This window comes from Rhopilema esculentum, chromosome 12 (genome assembly GCF_057945365.1).
Source record: "Rhopilema esculentum isolate cy_ngs chromosome 12, ASM5794536v1, whole genome shotgun sequence".
In the NCBI taxonomy this organism is placed as follows: domain Eukaryota; kingdom Metazoa; phylum Cnidaria; class Scyphozoa; order Rhizostomeae; family Rhizostomatidae; genus Rhopilema; species Rhopilema esculentum.
In genome coordinates this window covers 8,960,991-8,988,062 of record NC_142826.1, presented here as the reverse complement: position 1 = coordinate 8,988,062, position 27,072 = coordinate 8,960,991, and the positions used below count along the sequence as shown (strand labels likewise).

General features: G+C 38.1%; 2 protein-coding genes across 3 annotated transcripts in view; one reads left to right on the top strand and one right to left on the bottom strand.

Annotated features, from left to right (window-relative positions):
- The first annotated feature begins 2,341 nt into the window (after window positions 1-2,341).
- The window catches only part of LOC135681792 (thyrotropin receptor), a 55,164-nt gene continuing 30,433 nt past the window's right edge, over window positions 2,342-27,072 (top strand). Inside the window, exon 1 of one of the 2 annotated variants that reach the window (XM_089111957.1) lies at window positions 2,342-2,478. The gene's annotated coding sequence lies outside the window, so the exon portion shown is untranslated. Of the gene's footprint in view, window positions 2,479-2,553; window positions 4,044-27,072 lie in introns of those variants that run through there. The other variant, XM_089111956.1, reaches the window with a different exon arrangement.
- On the bottom strand, window positions 13,557-15,151 carry LOC135681460 (core alpha-(1,3)-fucosyltransferase). Its single transcript, XM_065195950.2, has one exon. The coding sequence runs from the start codon at window positions 14,936-14,938 to the stop codon at window positions 13,664-13,666; it is 1,275 nt and encodes a 424-aa protein (XP_065052022.2). The 5' UTR covers window positions 14,939-15,151; the 3' UTR covers window positions 13,557-13,663.

Here is a 27,072-nt window from a genome sequence, read left to right as displayed (position 1 = left end):
TAAGATTGCATATAATACCGTGAATTTCTGTATAAGTTTCGCTAGACTCTAAACTGTAGCTAGATAACAAGGTGAAAAACAGAAAGAAGAATAGAAAGGAGTTTGATGTATGAAAAAGTGGAAATTCAATCAAGAAAGAAAATGAAACACTCGAGATTACACAATGAAACATTCAACAGCTACCTTCGTAACACACAACTTATGTGATTCTTAACTCCAATTGAATGGAACCAGCTTCCCATATCTTGAATGTTTCCAATGATAAAGATACTAAATGTTTGCAATTTGTTAAAAGTACTGAGCAGTAGAGGCTTTTCATTTTGACTTTATGTGTGATTATTTCCAAGGGAGCAGTCCCATTTCAGAGCATACTAGCGGTGCGGCGTCCGAATAGATAACTTGTTCAGAGTTGCTTATACTATCCACCGAACACCAATGAATAAGCACTTGCTTCATTGAAAGGGCTCGATTTTGGTGTAACTTGTGAATTTTCTATTCTGGGAGTGACTAAACTTTCACAATCTATGAGTTGATTTCCTTTAATATTACAAATGATAGCAAACAGTGCTATATTCTTCGTTGCGGAGCAAAAGCAATGCAACCATAGTGGATTCTTGCGATGCAGCAACTTCCGAAATATGATTTATGGTCATTCTTTGCAGATTTTGATTAAGGGAATCAATTTATTGCTTACAAAGACACTCAATTTATAATAAGAACTTCGATTTGTGCATACTATCTAATTACATTTTCATATGTTTTTAAAACAAGCATTAAATTAACTGCATGTGAAACTAGAACTGTTCTAAGATGACCCTTATTTGCAAGCTATTAAAAGTGTCTAATTCATAATTAGTTGTGCTTTGAATTGAGATTGATATCATAAGTGGACATATAACGATTTTCATCTCGAAATTCTGAGTTTCGAGTCATTTCAAAGATTTAATCTTACAGCTGATTGCTGCAGTTGCATGTCTAGGTTCCTAATGGGCAGAAATTAATCACAGCTCTTTTGTTTAAAATATAAAAGCAAAGTTCTGATGTTTACTACATGAGCTGTGCAACTTCTCAGAGGCAGATCACATGAATAGGCCTACAGGTTTTACGGGAAGCATTAAAATATTAAATTGGATTCGTATGTTTATTGGGCAAAGCTTAGCCAGAATATTGAAAAGTAAAGTGAAGCTTTTCACAGAATAAAGTAGGCTTTGCTTTGCATATCTTATTTCAAATTGCGACTTTTTGTGGTTTGAGGGATGCAAGGTTAACTGACATTTTAAATGACTGTTTGGGCAGTGGGAGGAGTGAAGTATAGAACAGTCTGATGTTTTCAAATGGCGTTTGTTGTTTGGAGTTGGTGACCTGAGAATCTATTTAAAGAACCAGTAAGATGACCTGAAATTCAAAGAATACACCTCCAATCTAAACCCGTTGCACAATATTCTTTCAAAATTATCTTCGTAACGAGATGAATGCAAAAGAAGAAAAACTGAATCAGTTGCAGCATGAAAATTCGTAGATTGGCAGAGTAAAATCGTTTCCAATTCTAGTGAAGTCTTGTATAATGGAATTTGCTTTTGAGGCATCAGCCACCATGCTCCTTTTAGGCTTCTATCAATTCCTTTATAACAACACAATCGGGGATCTGGGTCTACAGTCCCTACATCACAACAACTAGCTTTTTCGCTCTAAGGAGGTGTTCAGGCCTCATTTGCCAACAAACTGAGTGAGACAGCCTTAATTTGCTGACAAATTTGAATATTCACCGAAAAAGCACCCATACATCGCTAAAAATCCTCGATTTTGAGAAAAAACGTTGTTCAAAATTGCATTTTTCAGAAGCTCATCCTCAGCTTGTTCTTAACTGTTCTTAACTAGACAAATTTTGAAGCTCGTGTTCTTATAAAAAAAGAGTGTATTTCTAAAGTGAGTTCGCTTTCTCTGTGCCATTTGAAATATGCGAATAAATTTATCTACGATGTTTCAGTTACAGTTCCCAACATAGAACTTCCAAGCAAATTGTTTTTATTCAGTTGTTAGAACAAAGATGCAATAATTATTTATTCATGGAATTTAAAGCGTTATCATTAGTGCCTTTTGGCATAAGATCTGCAAATTAAGTAACAGTTTGTCATCGAAACATGTCAAGTTTGGATTCAACCTCAATCTTTTGTGTCGCATCTTTTGACGCTTAGTCCTTCTTCACAATCAAGCTAGCTGTAAACACAAAATTTCTCATCTAGACGAAATGGAATTCAACAATTAACTTGTCTTTAGTGAATCACTCGAATGTGAAATTAGGCTGACGACCTATCTTTACTGGCTCAATTTACGAGCTCGTGTGTGTTATTTGTAGTGATGAGAAGCAGGTGTAATGTCTTTTCAGTTCCAAAGTTTTCATTTATCGTTGACGTGTTGTTGTGCAGAGAATTTACACAAACAGACAAAGCTTTTCTCTCTCTCCAGAAATATTTCGAGGTATCTTGTACACTATTTTTATTTTTCGTGTATGCTATCGCATAGTTCTGAGCTTCTCTTGGCTACGAGGTCGAGACCTTGCATAGCCTGCGCGCAGTATTTTTGCTGGTCGTTCAGCAACAGCAACAAAAGCGCAGACTAGACCTTGCATATCTGCAATGACCCATTTTATATCTGCAATACTCTTGCAAGTGGGACCGTTAGGATCCGATTCCAAGGAGTTTCTGTGTAAGATCCTCTTTAAACGCAGTCACTTCCAAATGGAACCGCACACGTTTCACAATGAGGTTTTCTGTCAGTTTCCGTTTACCCGGATTGGATCCAAATGCACCCTCGCCCGCTTGGATCTGGTCTCGTAAAAACGAGTCAAAGATTCATTTTGTTGATAAATTCTATAAAGCTCTGTATTTGATTTTGAGGGAAGCATACACCATAAAATAACCACTAGTCTGTTCTCTTGTTGAGAGCAAAGCTTTATTCACAGTAATTTGATTTAGAATTGCTGTGGAAATGAAAAGAATGGAGTAACAGCTCCTACTAGTAACGAACAGGAGTAACTGCTCTTACCAGTAAAAAAACCCAATGCCTGTTTTAAAATGTATGCTTATATTGAGATCTTACAAAATGTGTTTCTGGGATGACAAAGAGATGTCTTGGGACAAATATGGTATGTTCCACCCCGATTAACTTCCATTCTGTTTGTATGATTCAATTGCGTCTATTTTCTTGAAGATTTCGTCAAAAGGGCTATCGTGTAACTTAAAGCTAGAAAAACTAACATTTTTGTAAACACTTACCTGTATGAAAGATTTAAAACTAGCAGAAGATTTTAATCATTTAATACACTGCTTCGGAAAAACAGAAATTATTTCATTTCTTTAATATGGTGAACTAACAGGGATTTTTAGGCTGGCTACGATTTTAGTGCTAGCTTCTACGCCCTTATATCGATGTCAACAATGACTTTTTTCAAGTCCGTTTTGCTTTGCGAGTAAAATTCCCAAGTACTCAGCTTTGTCAATTTGCACAAGCTTAATAGATGTGATGGTACAGATAGAATTTATGAGCGATGTCAGTAGGAAGCAGATCTAAATCAAACAGAAATGCTCTTTAAGAGACTAGTAACTTGTGCCTGAAAAGGGAATTAGTTATAGGTATGGAAACAAAGATGACCAGGTTTCACACAAATTTTGCTGCTGCTTATACAAGTAATGAGTGCGACATTATCTGCAACCAGCTGCGATGAAGAACACCCTTTTCATAAGTTTCATTGCGTTTATCCTTGCAAGTGCAACTTTGACGTAGCAGTTCTTAATAAGCTAATGCAGTAGTGATAATGCTTACGGTGATATGAAACCACAATTCACCCGAGATTGGCCAGTTATTTTGTTTGACCTTGCTCGCGTCAATGAGGATCATATCCAGTTCTGACCTAGTCGATTGTGTCACTCGAAACCGAGCGCCAAATGTGATTTTGGTCTATTTACTTGTAATATTGATATGTGACGTTTGATGTAAGAGATGTACAACGAATTGCTCTTTATCAAAGATGCTGAAATCAAATGGTGGGTTGTTTTATGATGGGTCTTTATTGTTTGTTTTTGCAATACAAATCATATCAGGTTTTATATATATAAAATGTGTTTAAATAAATAAGCGAAGGGACTTGTTGCTAATTATTGATAACGTCAGTGCGCATTTATCTGGTCGACTTTATCCCTGACACTGCATGACTTTTTTATTTTGCCTAAATTATTCTTTCCTCAATTTGTTCATTGCGGTATTAAAATGTACATTTTTTGATGTAATGACTTCTGCGAAAAAAATATTGCGATTTAGAAACTTATCCTGTCCACCAAAGAATTATGCCGTTTCACAAACAAAAAGCGTCGAAAAAGCAGAGATAACTACAGTTGAATCCCGATATAACTAACCCCGGATATAACGAACTTCCCGGTATAACGAACCTGATTGTAGGTCTCTTCTAGGTCTCTTCATCATAATTACCCTCGATATAACGAACTTTTCATAAATTTTTAATCTGTTTTTTGTTTGTTTATTTATTTTCGGTGTTCATTTATCACTTTCTCTTGGGACAAATCATTTTTGCAATCGGCAAAACATGCTGATGATACATTTCAAGCACTGGCTGATAGATTCAGTGTACGAGATGAAAGTTTGATTGCGTCAGAAATTACTGCGAATGAATATATTGGTACTAACGAATACCTTCTTACATATAAGACATTGGCAATGAGCGACGACAAAAATTGATTGCGAGACCCAGATGGAAAAGCAGGAAATGGCAAATAAGAATGTAAAGTAATCGAAGACATCATTCAGGCACCAACTAGGAGCGAAGTGATACCAGCTTTGCCAATCTCTTGGTCCCAAATTATGAAAGGAACATTAAGATTTTCATTTTCAATGACCAATCAGTTGTATTGTTTGAATTCAGATTGGTTTTTTGGAGTTAAATGTGCACAGAGGTTGGAGATAGCTTAATCAAGCCCACCGTAGGTATTTTACGGCGTGAACTGCGAAAGGAACCAAAAAAACGTTATCTCTCGGTTTAACGAAATCCCGATATAACGAACTACTTTCCGGTTCCCTTTAAGAGTTCGTTATAACGGGATTCCACTGTAGATTAAAAGCCTTCAATTTAAAAGCGAATAAAACTAACAAGGAAGTGATATATATGGAAAACTCTATTTCGAAGATGTCAGAACCATTTCCTACTCTGATATTTGGCGGCGCGGTAATGATCTGGGGAATGCCATTGTATCCGAGCTTTTTATTTCTAATACCTTATTTCTTTTCCATTTTCTTGATACCCTGGTACGATCAATCTATAGATAAAAATGTGTGTTTTCTCATTACCCTTATATCCCTTCCTAAGAAGCTGCGCAAAAGAGAGCAAGGGATTTTTCTCCCACACTTTTCAGTAGGACGTTCATAATTGATAACTAACCTCATAAGGCCTAGATTCTAGTACAAGTCCAAGCATTTTTCAGCACGATTGTTGCCTTCTTCTGGCTATATCAATTTTCTACAACAACAAATTCCATACTTGTGATATTACTTGATCATATTTTGATATCAACAGATTGCTGCCTTCCTCATGTTTTATCAATTTTCTACAACAACAAATTCCATACTTGTGATATTACTTGATCATATTTTGATATCAACAGATTGCTGCCTTCTTCTTGCTATATCAATATTCTACAACAACAAAATTCCATACTTGTGATATTACTTGATCATATTTTGATATCAACAGATTGCTGCCTTCCTCATGCTTTATCAATTTTCTACAACAACAAATTCCATACTTGTGATATTACTTGATCATATTTTGATATCAACAGATTGCTGCCTTCTTCTTGCTTTATCAATATTCTACAACAACAAATTCCATACTTGTGATAGAACTTGATCATACTTTGATATCAACAGATTGCTGCTTTCTTCTTGCTATATCAATATTCTACAACAACAAGTTCCATACTTTTGATATTACTTGATCATATTTTGATATCAACAGATTGCTGCCTTCTTCATGCTTTATCAATTTTCTACAACAACAAATTCCATACTTGTGATATTACTTGATCATATTTTGATATCAACAGATTGCTGCCTTCTTCTTGCTTTATCAATATTCTACAACAACAAAATTCCATACTTGTGATATTACTTGATCATATTTTGATATCAACAGATTGCTGCCTTCCTCATGCTTTATCAATTTTCTACAACAACAAATTCCATACTTGTGATATTACTTGATCATATTTTGATATCAACAGATTGCTGCCTTCTTCTTGCTTTATCAATATTCTACAACAACAAATTCCATACTTGTGATAGAACTTGATCATACTTTGATATCAACAGATTGCTGCCTTCCTCATGCTTTATCAATTTTCTACAACAACAAATTCCATACTTGTGATATTACTTGATCATATTTTGATATCAACAGATTGCTGCTTTCTTCTTGCTATATCAATATTCTACAACAACAAGTTCCATACTTTTGATATTACTTGATCATATTTTGATATCAACAGATTGCTGCCTTCTTCATGCTTTATCAATTTTCTACAACAACAAATTCCATACTTGTGATATTACTTGATCATATTTTGATATCAACAGATTGCTGCCTTCTTCTTGCTTTATCAATATTCTACAACAACAAAATTCCATACTTGTGATATTACTTGATCATATTTTGATATCAACAGATTGCTGCCTTCCTCATGCTTTATCAATTTTCTACAACAACAAATTCCATACTTGTGATATTACTTGATCATATTTTGATATCAACAGATTGCTGCCTTCTTCTTGCTTTATCAATATTCTACAACAACAAATTCCATACTTGTGATAGAACTTGATCATACTTTGATATCAACAGATTGCTGCCTTCCTCATGCTTTATCAATTTTCTACAACAGCAAATTCCATACTTGTGATATTACTTGATCATATTTTGATATCAACAGATTGCTGCTTTCTTCTTGCTATATCAATATTCTACAACAACAAGTTCCATACTTTTGATATTACTTGATCATATTTTGATATCAACAGATTGCTGCCTTCCTCATGTTTTATCAATTTTCTACAACAACAAATTCCATACTTGTGATATTACTTGATCATATTTTGATATCAACAGATTGCTGCCTTCTTCTTGCTATATCAATATTCTACAACAACAAAATTCCATACTTGTGATATTACTTGATCATATTTTGATATCAACAGATTGCTGCCTTCCTCATGCTTTATCAATTTTCTACAACAACAAATTCCATACATGTGATATTACTTGATCATATTTTGATATCAACAGATTGCTGCCTTCTTCTTGCTTTATCAATATTCTACAACAACAAATTCCATACTTGTGATATTACTTGATCATATTTTGATATCAACAGATTGCTGCTTTCTTCTTGCTATATCAATATTCTACAACAACAAGTTCCATACTTTTGATATTACTTGATCATATTTTGATATCAACAGATTGCTGCCTTCCTCATGTTTTATCAATTTTCTACAACAACAAATTCCATACTTGTGATATTACTTGATCATATTTTGATATCAACAGATTGCTGCCTTCTTCTTGCTATATCAATATTCTACAACAACAAAATTCCATGCTTGTGATATTACTTGATCATATTTTGATATCAACAGATTGCTGCCTTCCTCATGCTTTATCAATTTTCTACAACAACAAATTCCATACTTGTGATATTACTTGATCATATTTTGATATCAACAGATTGCTGCCTTCTTCTTGCTTTATCAATATTCTACAACAACAAATTCCATACTTGTGATAGAACTTGATCATACTTTGATATCAACAGATTGCTGCCTTCCTCATGCTTTATCAATTTTCTACAACAACAAATTCCATACTTGTGATATTACTTGATCATATTTTGATATCAACAGATTGCTGCTTTCTTCTTGCTATATCAATATTCTACAACAACAAGTTCCATACTTTTGAAATGACTTGATCATATTTTGATATCAACAGATTGCTGCTTTCTTCTTGCTATATCAATATTCTACAACAACAAGTTCCATACTTTTGAAATGACTTGATCATATTTTGATATCAACAGATTGCTGCCTTCCTCATGTTTTATCTATTTTCTACAACAACAAATTCCATACTTGTGATATTACTTGATCATATTTTGATATCAACAGATTGCTGCCTTCTTCTTGCTATATCATTATTGTACAACAACAAAATTCCATACTTGTGATATTACTTGATCATATTTGATATCAACAGATTGCTGCCTTCCTCATGCTTTATCAATTTTCTACAACAACAAATTCCATACTTGTGATATTACTTGATCATATTTTGATATCAACAGATTGCTGCCTTCTTCTTGCTTTATCAATATTCTACAACAACAAATTCCATACTTGTGATATTACTTGATCATATTTTGATATCAACAGATTGCTGCTTTCTTCTTGCTATATCAATATTCTACAACAACAAGTTCCATACTTTTGATATTACTTGATCATATTTTGATATCAACAGATTGCTGCCTTCCTCATGTTTTATCAATTTTCTACAACAACAAATTCCATACTTGTGATATTACTTGATCATATTTTGATATCAACAGATTGCTGCCTTCTTCTTGCTATATCAATATTCTACAACAACAAAATTCCATACTTGTGATATTACTTGATCATATTTTGATATCAACAGATTGCTGCCTTCCTCATGCTTTATCAATTTTCTACAACAACAAATTCCATACTTGTGATATTACTTGATCATATTTTGATATCAACAGATTGCTGCCTTCTTCTTGCTTTATCAATATTCTACAACAACAAATTCCATACTTGTAATAGAACTTGATCATACTTTGATATCAACAGATTGCTGCCTTCCTCATGCTTTATCAATTTTCTACAACAACAAATTCCATACTTGTGATATTACTTGATCATATTTTGATATCAACAGATTGCTGCTTTCTTCTTGCTATATCAATATTCTACAACAACAAGTTCCATACTTTTGATATTACTTGATCATATTTTGATATCAACAGATTGCTGCCTTCTTCATGCTTTATCAATTTTCTACAACAACAAATTCCATACTTGTGATATTACTTGATCATATTTTGATATCAACAGATTGCTGCCTTCTTCTTGCTTTATCAATATTCTACAACAACAAAATTCCATACTTGTGATATTACTTGATCATATTTTGATATCAACAGATTGCTGCCTTCCTCATGCTTTATCAATTTTCTACAACAACAAATTCCATACTTGTGATATTACTTGATCATATTTTGATATCAACAGATTGCTGCCTTCTTCTTGCTTTATCAATATTCTACAACAACAAATTCCATACTTGTGATAGAACTTGATCATACTTTGATATCAACAGATTGCTGCCTTCCTCATGCTTTATCAATTTTCTACAACAGCAAATTCCATACTTGTGATATTACTTGATCATATTTTGATATCAACAGATTGCTGCCTTCCTCATGCTTTATCAATTTTCTACAACAACAAATTCCATACTTGTGATATTACTTGATCATATTTTGATATCAACAGATTGCTGCTTTCTTCTTGCTATATCAATATTCTACAACAACAAGTTCCATACTTTTGATATTACTTGATCATATTTTGATATCAACAGATTGCTGCCTTCTTCATGCTTTATCAATTTTCTACAACAACAAATTCCATACTTGTGATATTACTTGATCATATTTTGATATCAACAGATTGCTGCCTTCTTCTTGCTATATCAATATTCTACAACAACAAATTCCATACTTGTGATATTACTTGATCATATTTTGATATCAACAGATTGCTGCCTTCTTCTTGCTTTATCAATATTCTACAACAACAAATTCCATACTTGTGATATTACTTGATCATATTTTGATATCAACAGATTGCTGCCTTTCTCATGCTTTATCAATTTTCTACAACCATAAATTCAATACTTCTGATATTACTTGAATATAGTGCTATGGACAAATTGGTGCCATTTTTTTACTTCAATAACTAGCATCCACGAATAAAGTAAATATCTAAGGTCTCTCAGTGTTTCCTATCCAGTACTAAACATTGTCCAAATATATATTATACACTTATACATTGTCCAAATATATATTATGCAATATACTTATATACTTGTATACTTATTTTCTTTTTTGTTAACATTCATTATGTGTACGTGTAGCGTTCGCATTTGTTTGTCTAGTTGCATGTCATGGCCATCGGGTTGTCTTTGTCCTTTGCTCCCCATGGTATCGTACCTGTAGTATCGTAGAGTAATTAGCAAGTATAGTAAAATGTATTTTGTATTGTATTATTTTATCTGGATATGAAAAAAAAATCCTCCAAAGGGCATCCACAGCAAACGTGTTACGATATCAAATATCATTGGAAACTGGTGCAAAGTCTTGCAGACATGTTCGCCGAAAAATGGAAACAACAGTATCTGACATTTATAACATCTCGAAAAATGTGGCAACAGGAAAGACCAAACATCCAGTTCGAAGATATCGTCTTGCTGGTAGACGAACAAGAAAAAAGATGTGCCTGACCATTAGAAAGAGTAAGAGGAAGTGCCTGAGAGCAATAATGGGAAAGAGTGCAATGTATAGCTCAAGGTGGTTAAAGAAAATGAGACCAAAGTTTCGTTGTTACTATGGTCACACCTCTTCTACCGGAGAAAGAATACTCTAGTGTCTCTAATAGACGCCCCCCCCCGTGTATTAATTTCAGAAGAATTTGCCCTCCCCCCGTCGCTTATAAGCACCCCCCTTCTATTAAATTTTACAAATCTGTGATGATCAGAACACGCAATTTTTACATGTCAATAATTCCCCTTTTTATGTTATGTAGTTATTTTTTAATTGTCATAATCCCCCTTGTTATGTTTCTCTATCTTAATCTCTAACCATCTATCTATTATCAAGTAACCAGTGTCACCATCCTACTAATTTAATTGCCTTTTACAGAGGCGGATCCAGAGTGAGTTCCTTGGTGCACAAATCCAGTCAGTTTTCCAACATATAGCTAAAATAGTGTTGCCTGAAACAAGTAATATTTAAACTAAAAAAGTGAAATCTAAAAATTCTTAGAAAAAACCTAAAAAAGTTTTATCACAGTCTCTTCAAAATATTAAAATTACCAGTTTCATCTCTGTCGTGATTTGGAAACTACAAAACATTGAATTCGAAATGGCGACTGCAGATGTCATATTTTCGCGACCCTCACAGCATTCTAGCAGATTATTAAGTGTTTGAGACAAAACCAGGAGATATCATTAATTTTCCAGGAGTGTTAACTACTTTTGTTTCAAATTGCAGTCTTTGATGGCACGGAAGATGAACACCATATTTTGGTGAATAGGCTAGTGTCTACCGAGGCAAAACAACAAATTGCGAGCAAAACAAAAGGGAAAACCTTTGCTGTGGCACCCAAAACAAACAAAAGGGTATTGCGAAAGGGAGGGGGTTGCAAAAATTTCCACAGAGGCACTGTTTTGTCGGAAAGAAATCTAGAATCTACATTTAGTGAGTAGATAGTATCTACCCCTCCCCCTCAGTGCCACCAAAATGGATAAATATGAAAAATAATGCACAGTTATCAATGCGTTATCTGAAATATACAAAACCAAACATAACCTGAACCCTAGTTTCATGAGTGAGATTTTTGAAACAAGAAATGTACATTATGATTTGCGAACTAAAAATAATCTTTGCATTCCAAAAGCCAGGACAACTTCTTATGGTATAGAAACTGTGAGATATTTAGGTCAAAAACTGTGGCAAACACTACCTCACAGTATAAGAGAGTCCCAATCATTGGCAACATTTAAAAAAGAATTAAGAGCACACCCTATAGAATGCGACTGTAGATTGTGTAAAAAATTTATTGCTGGGTTAGGTTTTATTTAGAACATTATACCATAAACCTTTTTAATATTGTATCATATATTTTTATTTCATACTAACTCTTTATAGATAGTTGGCCTTAATTAGCTTCTTTATAGCTATCAGCCGTTCATTTATTACGCCAACTTTAAACAAATTATTTATTATTATATTATTATATTATTATAAAGTCTCTATCCTTGGCTTGGAACTCAGTCAGGTTTTTTGCTGGATCCGCCCCTGTTTTTATTAAAAGATTTACTCCTTCTATTAGCTCCCCTTTGCTATTGAAATTTGCTGACATTTTATTGAAAATTGGCCAACCTGAACACCACCTTCTATTAGCAACCCCCTTCTATTGAAAATTGGCCGGCTGAACACCCTCTTCTAATGAACACTCCCCTTCTATTAGCACCCCTTCTATTAGCACCCACCTTCTATTGAAAATTGGCCGGAATGAACACCCCCTTCTATTACCTTTCCCTTCTATTAGAGACACCAGAGTAGTGGCCTTAAGACAGCAAGGCCAGGTAGGTCGCATGTTTGTCCCTCGCGTGATTGACCACCATTTTGAAACGTTATGCAAAAAAGCATAAGAGTGAAATGCGGACTAGAGAGAGAGATCACGTGGCACCCTACGGGCACAGCCCCTGAACCGTGCAGGACGACTGACCATGTTTTCCTTTCTGTACGATCTCACCTAGTGATTTTAATACTTGAGCTGATTGCATGATACGATCTCACCTAGTGATTGCATGATCGAACCCTTAGCATACAGTTAATCATTCTTAACAGGTAATCGAAGTTCGTGACTACAGATAGCAAATTCTTGACCAGTAATCGCAAGTTTTTGACCGGTGATCGCAAAAACTTGACCCAAACTTGAAATCTTGACCTACTTTTGTCCACTATGGCGTGCCATAGTTACAGAAACATGAAAACATATTGTAAAAACAAACGCGTTGAAACCCACTAATCTACTTACTTGGTTTTGATTTTGGACAATTGTGGTTATTGGATGCATAGAAGTAACTAAGGAATTGTATTAAACTATCGAACATTACTACTTTAATATATGTTAACCCGCATTCGAAAACCGTTTTGTTGTTCATATCGTATTTTTGTATTATCCCTCGTTCGCTTTATTGCTGTGTATATGAAACCTGTATCCTAAGAAATATGTATTCTCATTTCAGCTAAGGCATTTATTCAGGAAAGTCATATGAGTCAAGTTGCGACACTCAGTCTATAGTACTTACTGTAGTTATTTGCTCGCCAAAAGAGGAACGCCTACCCTTCAGGGTGCGACACTAACTACTCAATAGAAAAGAGCTTTTAATTTTAACCACATAACAAAAAAGATCACCTTGAAATACTTCCAAATAAGCAAAATTAGTCAATATGTCTAAAATCGGTTTAGATTTCAGGCTATAGGATCCAAATTCAAAAATTTTAAAAATATATTTTTGTAATGTCTTTACTTTAGAACTCTATTGAACAATCATCTCGACATTAACTGTAAAATATTTGTTATGTATAATGCCAGCAAGAATATGCAAGCAAGAAGCCCCCTCAACACCACAACACGCATCATTCCACAAATAGAAACTCCACAAAAAAATTATAAACCTTTTTCAGTTGCATCAGTTCATTCAGCTTCTTGCACCATTTGCCAGTTATTAAGCAGGCCTACTTTTTTGAGACTCCTCTATTTGTTTACGCAGCTTCTCAATTTTTGGTTTGTAAATGCCACAATTTTTTTCATAATTAAATGATTTTCCTAATTCGATGGCAGTAGAAGATTCTCCAGGTTTCTGCTCGTGTAGAGCTGCACAAATTGCACAAAAAAAGCTACCATTCCCAAGCTCAAATTTCCCCTTGTATGCAAAGAACTTGTTATATTCATCATCATTTTTGTCAAGATACAATAGATACTCAGCTAGTTTTTGGATTGATTCAAATTCACTGGCATCTATGTATGATCCTGGAATAGCAACTCCTTTGTCATAATTTGCTCCCATTACCACTGGAACAACATCCTGCATAATTCTTTCCCAATATTTTTCGGTGACGTAATCATGGCAAAAATTGTTTTCAAATGCAAGGTAGAATTTATAAGTTGAGAGTTCTTTCTTGCAAGTATCACTTGAATGAGCACAGCTTCTTTGGTTTTTGAACCGTTTACTGCACAAACCATACACTGTTAAAGTAACATATTTTTGAAGTTCGAGGGCATAGTCCTCTCGTAGCAGCCCACAGTTGCTGACTGCCCATGCAACTAGGCCAGTTTTTTCTTTCGCATAATTTCGAGTCACTTTATGGGGGTTCTTCTTTGCAATATAAGTCGAGTAAGGAGCGAAGATGTTGGAGTTCCTATCAAAGGTTGCAAGCCAGTGAAAAATCCCATTATATTTGTCATACATTAATGGGTTCTGCTGCGGATTCTCATGACTAAGGTATATCCACTTTTGATCCTTCCTCGAAATTTTGTTTTGAACTTCTTTCAACTGTTCAGGTTGGTATTGTCTTTTATGATCCATTTCTACGTCCCTTCCATGGAACAAAACGGCATGTGCATCATTTACCCAGCTCTTGTCATAGGTCACAAGGCAATTTTTGTATCGATCACAAGAACCAAAGTGCTCGAGCATTTGTTTTCCAACCATCCAAGACCAATGTCTTTGAAGGAAAAGTGTAGAGTAAATAAGGATGACTTTAGTATCCTTGTGAGTGTAGTCATTCGAAGTTTGCTTCTTCGAAATGCGAGCAACTTCATCAGTAATCTGTCCTACATTTGCCGAGTCATTTTCAAGTCCGTTTGTTTCTTTGTCGGCCTTTTTTGTCACTGTAGAATGAAAACACTTCTTGTTTCCATATAAAGTTCCTCCATGAAATACCAGTATCGTCAAGCAGACAAACAGCAATATTATAAGAGTTAGTCGTTTTCCCTTCATTTCAACGCTGCTATAGCTACTCAGAATAACTCTTTTCTGTGCTATCTCTACTTTTTCTCCATATCGTGAAGAGACGAAGGACTGAGATGGACATCGGTAGAAATCAGCACAATTGAAAGAAAACGCCTTTTGTGGCTAGATATTTCTATGGTGATCAATAACTTGTATCATAACTTTTGTATTGGAAATCTAGCCTGAACCTGCCGTGGCCTTTCTTTTTATTTGTTGCTCAATGTCTGAATTCAATCGGAAAAATATATTAATAAAGCATGCGCAGTTTCTCTCATTTTCTCGCGAAATCCCACTGAATGAGTTAATTTCACGAGGGGCTTTTGAGCGTTAACTAAATCGCATGAGATTGTTGTTATTACTATTTCGTTATGTTTTCTGTGCCACGCTTCCTCGAGTTTTTCTTGTATCTGCTCTACTAGTTTATGGGATGCGGGGAGTCTTTCGGCCTCCTGTGAATTTAATTTGTATAACTAGGGTAAGATGTGTGTTTCGTGGCGTTTTCATTCCCTTGGTTAATCTAGGGGTATTTAAGGTTTTGGCATAGCGTGGGTCTCATCTTGCTTGATGAAGCCACAATACAACTAGGCTGTTTTATTGTATTTTCCCAGCCCTCCCTTCCTCAATTTGTTTCTTTATGCTAAATGCCTTTTCAGTATAACTTTGCGTGTTGAGTTTCTTTCATGGCATCGTTGAAACCTCTCATACCTTTAGGCATCTTTTATGCTTCTTAGAGTTTTCTGATGCTAATAGGTAGGACTGGTGCTTCGGCTATTAGTGGGGAAAAGAGGCTTTTCCTGTCCATTCCCTCCCAATTATCAATCATGTTTGGGGGTTATTGTGTAACTTCCCTTAGTAACCCCTATATGGTAGGTTGAGCGATTGGCGCCGATGCACCAACGGCCCAACTCGCTCTCGATGATGTGGGAACATAGCCTCATGACTGACTTTTCTGATGTCTATGGCAGTTTTTCTGAAGGAGCTTTATGCCCTTTTTGTTGCATTGGTATTTCATTCCCAAGTAAGTAAATTAATTTAAAAATTCGAGCAAACCATTGCTCTCACGAGCAAACCATTGCTCTCAACAGGGTATTTGAAGCGCGCGATTTTCAATCGGCGCCATCTCGGCCGTACCCATGATTCGGTCTTGCAATGGTAAACAGCATTCAGCCAAAGATCGTGGACTGCAATGTTGGGGTCTTTAGCTGCTCAAAACATGGAAAATTTGAGGAGCGAAAGTGAACGTGGCAATGATGAGGAATCATTTTCAAGGAGGCAGTTGCCAAAAACTTTCCACTTGTGAGTTATTTTTTGTTGCGCGTACCAAAGTTCCTTTAAATGGAGTTCAAAAGCTCTAAAAGAGCTACGCATTGGCTTAAATATGGTCAGATGAGAGCACAGGCTCTTGCCCCACCAAACCTCTGTAATTTGGCCACTGGTCATGACTTCATTAACAGAACCAAAATTACAGTGATTCGTTGGTCATATCAAGATAGTCTAACTAAAACCCCTCGATTTACCTCACTTTTCGCATCCCGATTCTCGGTTGAACGGGCTCTGTTGTCCGCAACAAGACCACCTTTGAGAAGAGCAAGTCGTGACGAGGCAAATGAGCCGTCACTCTTACATTTCTATAATGTTTTAGTACGGTTTCTAACTACTTTCCTTCACCAACTTTCGGGTTTTGTTTGCCCTTTTCGGAGGCGAAGTGACGAAATAATCGATTGTCATGTACCAAAAATGAGTACATATAGGAATGGTGGGGGACCCTGTAAGTAACTAACCAACAATGGAAGAAATGGCTATTGTGGGAATCAAGGTTTTCTATTAGATAAAATTTTCAATAATTAACAAAGCTGTTTGACACAGCTAAGAGAATCTCCATGAAACTTTTCTCACATCATTGGTTGAATTGCAATTAGCTTGCAATTAGAATTGCAGTTTTGTCATTGGAACAGTGCCTAGATTGGCATATATCATAAAGAAACTTCCAGAATCCGTGACCCAGTGAAAATGTTCACCTTCAGAATCTTACTACAGTGATCACAAGCCACTTTTTCTAGCAATAAAACTTCGAATGAAACAATAAACTCTTAAAGTTTGGGATATCTCTGCATAATCATGAACTATTGTAAATGAATGCAAATGGTTGTGAACCAGCATTAATCACCATGAAGCAGTGTTGCTAATTGTGAATCATTCTGAGTTATCATGAATCATCATGAGTCAAAATAAATCTGCGAAGGTCATCGTGAATCAGCTCAAATGATCATGAATCTCTGTAAATCATTGTAAATCGGCATACTGTGAAAGCTCTATTAAGCCCCCTTTCTATTAAGTCCCATTACCAGGCCAAAATTTAAAATAAGCCCCTGTCTCTTTCAAGACACCCTATGGCAGTGCCTAATTTAGTGTGGTCTTGTACACTAATAGTGGTTTTGAAAATCCAAATTGTGGTCTTGAAATCAGAAATTAGTGGGAGGATTTCCTTGAAATTGGAAATAAGGTTTTCCAATCTTGCGATTGAACCTTGCTTTGCCACTTAAACAGCTAAAAGATTTTTGGAATATTGTTTTCAGATTGGCATAATGTCTGGAGTTGAATTAACCAATATTTGAAATGACTCAAATATAGTAGTCCATCATTTCCTGGTGAGCAAGTCAGTAATTTTATGAAAACACTGGAATAACTTTAAGTCAGCGTGAGGGAACAATGCTACTCAGGCCCTTGCAGTGCATGACATCAGGTCCAGATATCTGGGCTCTTGGCTCACAAGAGACATGTCAATCATATTTGCTGATAAACAACGTCTCCATTACAGTTATTTGACAAATTAATTTATTCATTGAGGCTTGGAGGATTCACCTACATTTATAGTCAGTACAGTAACAAGGCTCCCACATTAAACCAAATAATTTGGCTACGCTGACGAAGCATAGGAATTTAGATAGATTTCATATATCCATTATCGAGTAAATTTCTTAGGCTAAGGCTAAGATGCATCAAATAACACCTGCGCGGTGCATACGGTCCACTCGAAACTCCAATTTTTTTATATTTAAAGCAATGACTGCATTAGACCTTACTCATACTTTTGAATCAAAAGGGTCAAAGGCCTTTTTTGATACGATTTTTTAAACTAACCAGAAACAACAAACAATACTGCCCAGACCCTTCCAGCGAAAGAGTTCTAATTCTTAATTACAATTTATCACATAAAATATGTCACAACTTCCATCACTTTATGGAAATATATTATAATCCTCCTAAAAGAGTTTATTTAATGTCATTGTTATTTATTATTATAAAATAGAAAGAAACTAGCCTTTCTTAGCGACCCCGCCAAAGCGGGGTCTTGCTTGAGTGGACCGCCGGCCCGCGACACACCGAGCCAGTGGACCGCCGCCCCGCGGCACGCCGAGCCAGTGGACCGCCCCCCGCAACACACCGAGCCAGTGACCCGCAAGCCCTCCCCAACCCGAGCTGCAAATTAGCAAAGAACGAACTAACGCCATCCCAAACACACAAAACCCCCCTCGCACAAAATCCCAACACACACGACCTGCCCCCCGCTGAGGCGTGCCCCCAACAAAGGCGTGGCTGCCGCCCAAAAGAGGCTCCCACCAAAAAGAGGCTGTGGCGTGCTCCCCCGCAGAGGCTGAGAGAACCACGCCCTCTGCCATCACAAAATTTTCCCTCAAAAAAATGTGCAAAAAACACTCGCGCTCCTACGCGATTTTTACTCGCACGACTGTCACTGGCGCTAGAGGGCGGGGAGCCTCCTCCTCCCCGTTTTCTGCTCCCCGCCCTCTAGCGCCAGTGACAGTCGTGCGAGTAAAAATCGCGTAGGAGCGCGAGTGTTTTTTGCACATTTTTTTGAGGGAAAATTTTGTGATGGCAGAGGGCGTGGTTCTCTCAGCCTCTGCGGGGGAGCACGCCACAGCCTCTTTTTGGTGGGAGCCTCTTTTGGGCGGCAGCCACGCCTTTGTTGGGGGCACGCCTCAGCGGGGGGCAGGTCGTGTGTGTTGGGATTTTGTGCGAGGGGGGTTTTGTGTGTTTGGGATGGCGTTAGTTCGTTCTTTGCTAATTTGCAGCTCGGGTTGGGGAGGGCTTGCGGGTCACTGGCTCGGTGTGTTGCGGGGGGCGGTCCACTGGCTCGGCGTGCCGCGGGGCGGCGGTCCACTGGCTCGGTGTGTCGCGGGCCGGCGGTCCACTCAAGCAATCCTATATACTAATATGCCTAAATTCAAATCAGGGCAAGCTCTGCTGCCCGCGGTCGGACGGTCACAAATCGCCTGTTAAAATAGCCTCCTAGATCCCTCCTCCCCGTCCTGCGCCCTCCTCTTCCGGCTGGCCCGGCTGGCCCGAACAGTGCGGGAATCGCTTTTTCGTTTCGATCTGAGTCGGCTTTCCTGCCTAAAACTCCTCGAAACAAACTTTTTTTCGGCGGAAGTTGCCTTGCTTGCGGACCTGATTGCCTCTCCAGAGAAAAGGTTACATCGGGTCGTTAAGCGTGTTAGGCTTTGTCGCGTGGGTCGTTAACCGCCACCTCTTTGTGCGGAGGGCAATTATCTCCGCAGAGTTGCTCTGCCAAGGCTCTGCTAATCACCGTCGATTTTTTGGCACCAGAAAAAGGTGCTGCGTCACGGCTCGCTTCTCCCTTCTGGATGGAAGCTTCGATTCGAAATTTTGGGAATCAAAACCGGTCGAATGCGACACCTTTCTCCCAAAAACTCAGCATCGTACGAGCAAAAGTTATGATTGTCATGATTATCGCCTGTACATCGCTGTACAGTACATCACTGTACGAATCCTTTGTGTTCGAGCCCTGGCTCGACCGTGATTGGTCGAAGTTTGATCGTTATCGGTGCTAAGAATGCGGTCGCATTGTTTAAACTAGGCGCTCATGGTTATCATGCTCGATTTTATCTGTACGCGTTCTATCACGTGTCCGTTTTGCCATCTTGATGTGTCTTTGTTTAAGTGTTGAACTCGAAAAAATAAATGTCAAACCGCCAAAAAACTCCGTGATTTTCAAAAGGGCTCTGTGATTTAAATGAAAGCAAACTAAACGCGAAAAACCCTAGCTAAAATGGACAGTTTAGCATCGACAAGAGCAGCGTAAACGACAAACTTGGCAAAAATCCTGTCCGTGTGGGGGTACGAGCCCCGCGACCTCCGAATAGACAGCAAAGCATTGGCCGCTCGCGAAGAATTACAAGAAACTCCTATTCGCATGGACTCAGCACTAAAGGACACTGAGCATTCCAAAACATACGTTTGAAGTTAACACGGACGTGAAAATGCCGAAATTTTCGAAAATGAAAGTTTACAAAAAGTTTGTTTTGGTTGCGGACGATTCAGGATGTTTCCCTTCATGATAAAACTATAGCATCGATGCGAGATCATTAAGCGCCAATTTGATTGTCAGTGCGGGTCGTTAGCGGTATTTAGGTACTCATTAACCTTTCCTTCTGCAAAGCTCCGCGGAGGAAAACCAACGTTTTTGATTTGCTAAACTTGCTGCGTCATAGCTTACCCCGCCGTTGTTTTACGCATTATAAATCTGTTGACAGCATTTTTATGTTCGAAAAAACATTTTTATTCGTTCCAAAAACAAATTGGAAGCCTTTTTTTTCAATTTCGTTTAGTTTGATTGCAAAGGATGAAGGATGTTTCACTTCGTTATCAATCTATAGAATTCAGGCGAGATCATTAAGCGTCAACTTGATTGTCAATGCAGGTCGTTAGCGATAGTTAGGTACCCATTAATCGTTCCTTCTGCAAAGCTCCACCGTGGAAAGACAACCTTTTCGATTTTCTAAATTTGCTACGTCATAGCTTGCCCCGCCGTTGTTTTGAGCAAAAGAAATTAATAGACGGCATTTATTATTGCTCATTATACATGAGGAAACAATGCAACCCAGGCCCTTGCAGTGAATGACATTAGGTCCAGATATCTGGGCTCTTGGCACAGACAAAGCCGTTACATTTATTATTGCTCATTATACATAAGGAAACAATGCAACCCAGGCCCTTGCAGTGAATGATATTAGGTCCAGATATCTGGGCTCTTGGCACAGACAAAGCCGTTACATTTATTATTGCTCATTATACATGAGGAAACAATGCAACCCAGGCCCTTGCAGTGAATGACATAAGGTCCAGATATCTGGGCTCTTGGCACAGACAAAGCCGTTACATTTATTATTGCTCATTATACATAAGGAAACAATGCAACCCAGGCCCTTGCAGTGAATGATATTAGGTCCAGATATCTGGGCTCTTGGCACAGACAAAGCCGTTACATTTATTATTGCTCATTATACATGAGGAAACAATGCAACCCAGGCCCTTGCAGTGAATGATATTAGGTCCAGATATCTGGGCTCTTGGCACAGACAAAGCCGTTACATTTATTATTGCTCATTATACATGAGGAAACAATGCAACCCAGGCCCTTGCAGTGAATGACATAAGGTCCAGATATCTGGGCTCTTGGCACAGACAAAGCCGTTACATTTATTATTGCTCATTATACATGAGGAAACAATGGAACCCAGGCCCTTGCAGTGAATGATATTAGGTCCAGATATCTGGGCTCTTGGCACAGACAAAGCCGTTACATTTATTATTGCTCATTATACATGAGGAAACAATGCAACCCAGGCCCTTGCAGTGAATGACATAAGGTCCAGATATCTGGGCTCTTGGCACAGACAAAGCCGTTACATTTATTATTGCTCATTATACATAAGGAAACAATGCAACCCAGGCCCTTGCAGTGAATGATATTAGGTCCAGATATCTGGGCTCTTGGCACAGACAAAGCCGTTACATTTATTATTGCTCATTATACATGAGGAAACAATGCAACCCAGGCCCTTGCAGTGAATGATATTAGGTCCAGATATCTGGGCTCTTGGCACAGACAAAGCCGTTACATTTATTATTGCTCATTATACATGAGGAAACAATGCAACCCAGGCCCTTGCAGTGAATGACATAAGGTCCAGATATCTGGGCTCTTGGCACAGACAAAGCCGTTACATTTATTATTGCTCATTATACATAAGGAAACAATGCAACCCAGGCCCTTGCAGTGAATGATATTAGGTCCAGATATCTGGGCTCTTGGCACAGACAAAGCCGTTACATTTATTATTGCTCATTATACATGAGGAAACAATGCAACCCAGGCCCTTGCAGTGAATGATATTAGGTCCAGATATCTGGGCTCTTGGCACAGACAAAGCCGTTACATTTATTATTGCTCATTATACATGAGGAAACAATGCAACCCAGTCCCTTGCAGTGATTGACCTTAGGTATAGATATCTGGGCACTTGGCACATACAGAGCCATTACATTTATTATTGCTCATTATACATGAGGAAACAATGCAACCCAGGCCCTTGCAGTGAATGATATTAGGTCCAGATATCTGGGCTCTTGGCACAGACAAAGCCGTTACATTTATTATTGCTCATTATACATGAGGAAACAATGCAACCCAGGCCCTTGCAGTGAATGACATAAGGTCCAGATATCTGGGCTCTTGGCACAGACAAAGCCGTTACATTTATTATTGCTCATTATACATGAGGAAACAATGGAACCCAGGCCCTTGCAGTGAATGATATTAGGTCCAGATATCTGGGCACTTGGCTCACTAGAGACATGTCAATCAATTGCTCATTTACAACATCTCAAATACAGTTATTTGGCAAAATTCATTTATAGACCGAGGCTTTGAGCATTCACCTACTTATAATCCGTACAGTTATAAGCCTCCCACATTAAACCCAATAATTAGGCTACGCGACGAAGCATAGGAATTTAGATTCATCTCATACATCCAGTATCGAGTAGCAATTTAGTCATGGTCAAAACCTATGAGGGGGGAATATAAAATATTGTCCTCTTCAATAAGGAATTGCTATTGACCAACCTTTATTAATGAGATTTTTTAAACTCACCACCAATTTCCAAAACTACTTCAAACTGCCCTTTGAAAGAAACATGATGGCGACCCGACTAACCGAAATTCTGCCTCCTCTATTAGGAAATTGGAAGTACTACAGCATATATCTCAAAGTTTTATTAAACGATAACGGATTCATAAAATCGCTAACAATAAAGAGCCCCTGTATATCACTGATCCAGCTAAAAGTTAAAAAAGCATTTATTAAGATAAACAATTATTTTTTAATTGAGCATAAAACAAAGAAATATAGCGGATATTCCCTACATTTAAAAAAGGACAAACGGTGGCACTCTCAGTAATAAACCACCCTCTCTAAAAACTCTCTTAAAATCTATGGCCACTTGCCAAACGACAAAGCAATGCTCCACAGCTAATCGCACTTCATTGAATTCGGTCCAGATATCTGAGCACTTGGCACAGACAGAGTCATTATATCTCTTATTGCTCATTATGAATAAGGAAACAATGCTATTCAGGCCAATGCAGTGATTGACACTAGGTCCAGATATATGGGCTCTTGGTACAGACAAAGCCGCTACATTTATTATTGCTCATTATACATGAGGAAACAATGGAACCCAGGCCCTTGCAGTGAATGATATTAGGTCCAGATATCTGGGCACTTGGCTCACTAGAGACATGTCAATCAATTGCTCATTTACAACATCTCAAATACAGTTATTTGGCAAAATTCATTTATAGACCGAGGCTTTGAGCATTCACCTACTTATAATCCGTACAGTTATAAGCCTCCCACATTAAACCCAATAATTAGGCTACGCGACGAAGCATAGGAATTTAGATTCATCTCATACATCCAGTATCGAGTAGCAATTTAGTCATGGTCAAAACCTATGAGGGGGGAATATAAAATATTGTCCTCTTCAATAAGGAATTGCTATTGACCAACCTTTATTAATGAGATTTTTTAAATTCACCACCAATTTCCAAAACTACTTCAAACTGCCCTTTGAAAGAAACATGATGGCGACCCGACTAACCGAAATTCTGCCTCCTCTATTAGGAAATTGGAAGTACTACAGCATATATCTCAAAGTTTTATTAAACGATAACGGATTCATAAAATCGCTAACAATAAAGAGCCCCTGTATATCACTGATCCAGCTAAAAGTTAAAAAAGCATTTATTAAGATAAACAATTATTTTTTAATTGAGCATAAAACAAAGAAATATAGCGGATATTCCCTACATTTAAAAAAGGACAAACGGTGGCACTCTCAGTAATAAACCACCCTCTCTAAAAACTCTCTTAAAATCTATGGCCACTTGCCAAACGACAAAGCAATGCTCCACAGCTAATCGCACTTCATTGAATTCGGTCCAGATATCTGGGCACTTGGCACAGACTTAGTCATTATATCTCTTATTGCTCATTATGAATAAGGAAACAATGCTACTCAGTCCCTTGCAGTGATTGACCTTAGGTATAGATATCTGGGCACTTGGCACATACAGAGCCATTATATTTATTATTGCTCATTATACATGAGGAAACAATGCTACTCAGTCCCTTGCAGTGAATGACCTTAGGTCCAGATATCTGGGCTCTTAGCACAGACAAAGCCGTTACATTTATTATTGCTCATTATACATGAGGAAACAATGCTACCCAGGCCCTTGCAGTGAATGATATTAGGTCTAGATATCTGGGCACTTGGCTCACTAGAGACATGTCAATCAATTGCCCATTTGCAACATCTCAAATACAGCTATTTGGCAAAATTCATTTATAGACCGAGGCTTTGAGCATTCACCTGATTATAATCCGTACAGTAATAAATCTCCCACATTAAACCCAATAATTAGACTACGCGACGAACCATAGGAATTTAGATCCATCTCATACATCCAGTATCGAGTAGATTTGTTAGGGTCCAGCAATTCGATCCCAATTGAACGTTTTCAACGAAAATACACCCCCACTCATTCGAATTTCTTTACTTTTGAACAAATAAGAAGAGGTTCTAGAAATTTCATTTTTTTAAATATAACATCATCAATACCAAAAGTTGCATCAAGAGAGGTTTTCAAACCAGGCTTTATTTGAAAAAAGTCCTCCCACATTTTTCACCTGATGCCAAACGAGGTCCCCGAAATATGAAATTAGTGCCCTTACGAAAAAATACTACTATTAATCCAATTTAGTCATGGTCAAAACCTATGAAGGGGAAATATAAAATATTGTCCTTTCGAACAGAGAATTGCCAATTTTTAAACTCACCACCATTTTGCAAAACAACTTCAGACTCCCTTTGGAATAAAAAATAATGGCGATACCAGTAGCCAAAATTCTCAGTCCTCTATTAAGAAATTGGCAGCTCCTACAGCATATATTTCAAAGTTTGTTTAAACCATACAAAATTGGCAAAGTCATTAACAAGAAAGCTCTCCTAAAGATCATTCATCTAATCAAAAATAAAAAATGCCTTCCTGAAGAAAAATAGTTACTTCTTAAGGAAGCATAAAACAAAGAAATATTGCAGATATTCCCCACGTTTAAAAAAACAAACGATGGCATTCTAAGTAATAAACCACCCTCTCTAAAAACTCCCTCAAAATGTATGGGCACTTTGCAAACGCCAAAACAATACACCGCAGCAAATCGCGCGAAAATTACTTTTGCTCTAGATATCTTGGCACTAGGAACGTACAAAGCAACCATATTTATTATCCCTCATTATAAATGAAAGAGCAGTGCCACTCAAGACCTTGGAGTGAATGATATTAGCTCTAGATATCTGCCCACTCTGCTCACTAGACACGTGTCAATCATAATTTTTTATTAATATCGTCTCATTATAAATATTATTTTAATTGCAAGAGACTCTCCCTACATTTCAAAATAATCACTTCCAAATACGATACGCTTCACCACATACAGTAGAACATTTGATCCTTGCCCAAATACATCTCAATAAATTAAACTTTTGAACTACGTCCTTATTTATAGTCATTGATATTTTTTGCCTTTTTATTGAAGGAAGACTAGCCTTTCTTGAAGAACCCGCCAAGGCGGGTTCTTGCAAGCCCCTATACCCGAAACTTTTTTCCATTCTTGGAGAGCCCGCCAAAGCGGGCTCTGGGTGGACCGCCGGCCCGCGGCACGCCGAGCCAGTGGACCGCCGCCCGCGGCACGCCCACCCAGTGACCCGCAAAACCCCCCCAAGCCGAGATGCAAATTAGCAAAGAACGAACTAACGCCATGCCCAACACACAAAACCCCCCTCACACAAAACCCCAACACACACGGCTTCGCCCCCCGCAGAGGCGTGCCCCCCGCAAAGGCGTGGCCCCGCACAAAAGAGGCTCCCGCCAAAGAGAGGCTGTGGCGTGCTCCCACGCAGAGGCTGCGACAACCACGCCCTCTGCCATCACAAAATTTTTCCTCAAAAAAATGTGCAAAAAACACTCGCACTCCTGCAGAATTCAGCGCAAAAATCACTCGCGCTCCTACGCGATTTTTACTCGCACGACTGTCACAGGCGCTAGAGGGCGGGGCCCTTTTCTTTCCCCTCTGCTCCCCGCCCTCTAGCGCCTGTGACAGTCGTGCGAGTAAAAATCGCGTAGGAGCGCGAGTGATTTTTGCGCTGAATTCTGCAGGAGTGCGAGTGTTTTTTGCACATTTTTTTGAGGAAAAATTTTGTGATGGCAGAGGGCGTGGTTGTCGCAGCCTCTGCGTGGGAGCACGCCACAGCCTCTCTTTGGCGGGAGCCTCTTTTGTGCGGGGCCACGCCTTTGCGGGGGGCACGCCTCTGCGGGGGGCGAAGCCGTGTGTGTTGGGGTTTTGTGTGAGGGGGGTTTTGTGTGTTGGGCATGGCGTTAGTTCGTTCTTTGCTAATTTGCATCTCGGCTTGGGGGGGTTTTGCGGGTCACTGGGTGGGCGTGCCGCGGGCGGCGGTCCACTGGCTCGGCGTGCCGCGGGCCGGCGGTCCACCCATTTACAAACTATTCTTTATCTGCCCTGAGTCTGCCTCATTCCAGTATTAAGCCTTGTAGCCTCCTTTGAGTTAATCTCAATATGGCCTATTGAATATATCCTTGGAATGCTGAATAACTGCAGTAGTTCAGTTGTTATGAAACTTGTTTAAACTCTATTTGACTATTTCCTTACATATCC

Excerpts from the sequence above, each read along its gene's own strand:
- LOC135681460 (XM_065195950.2), bottom strand. The coding sequence starts at position 14,938 with ATGAAGGGAAAACGACTAACTCTTATAATATTGCTGTTTGTCTGCTTG.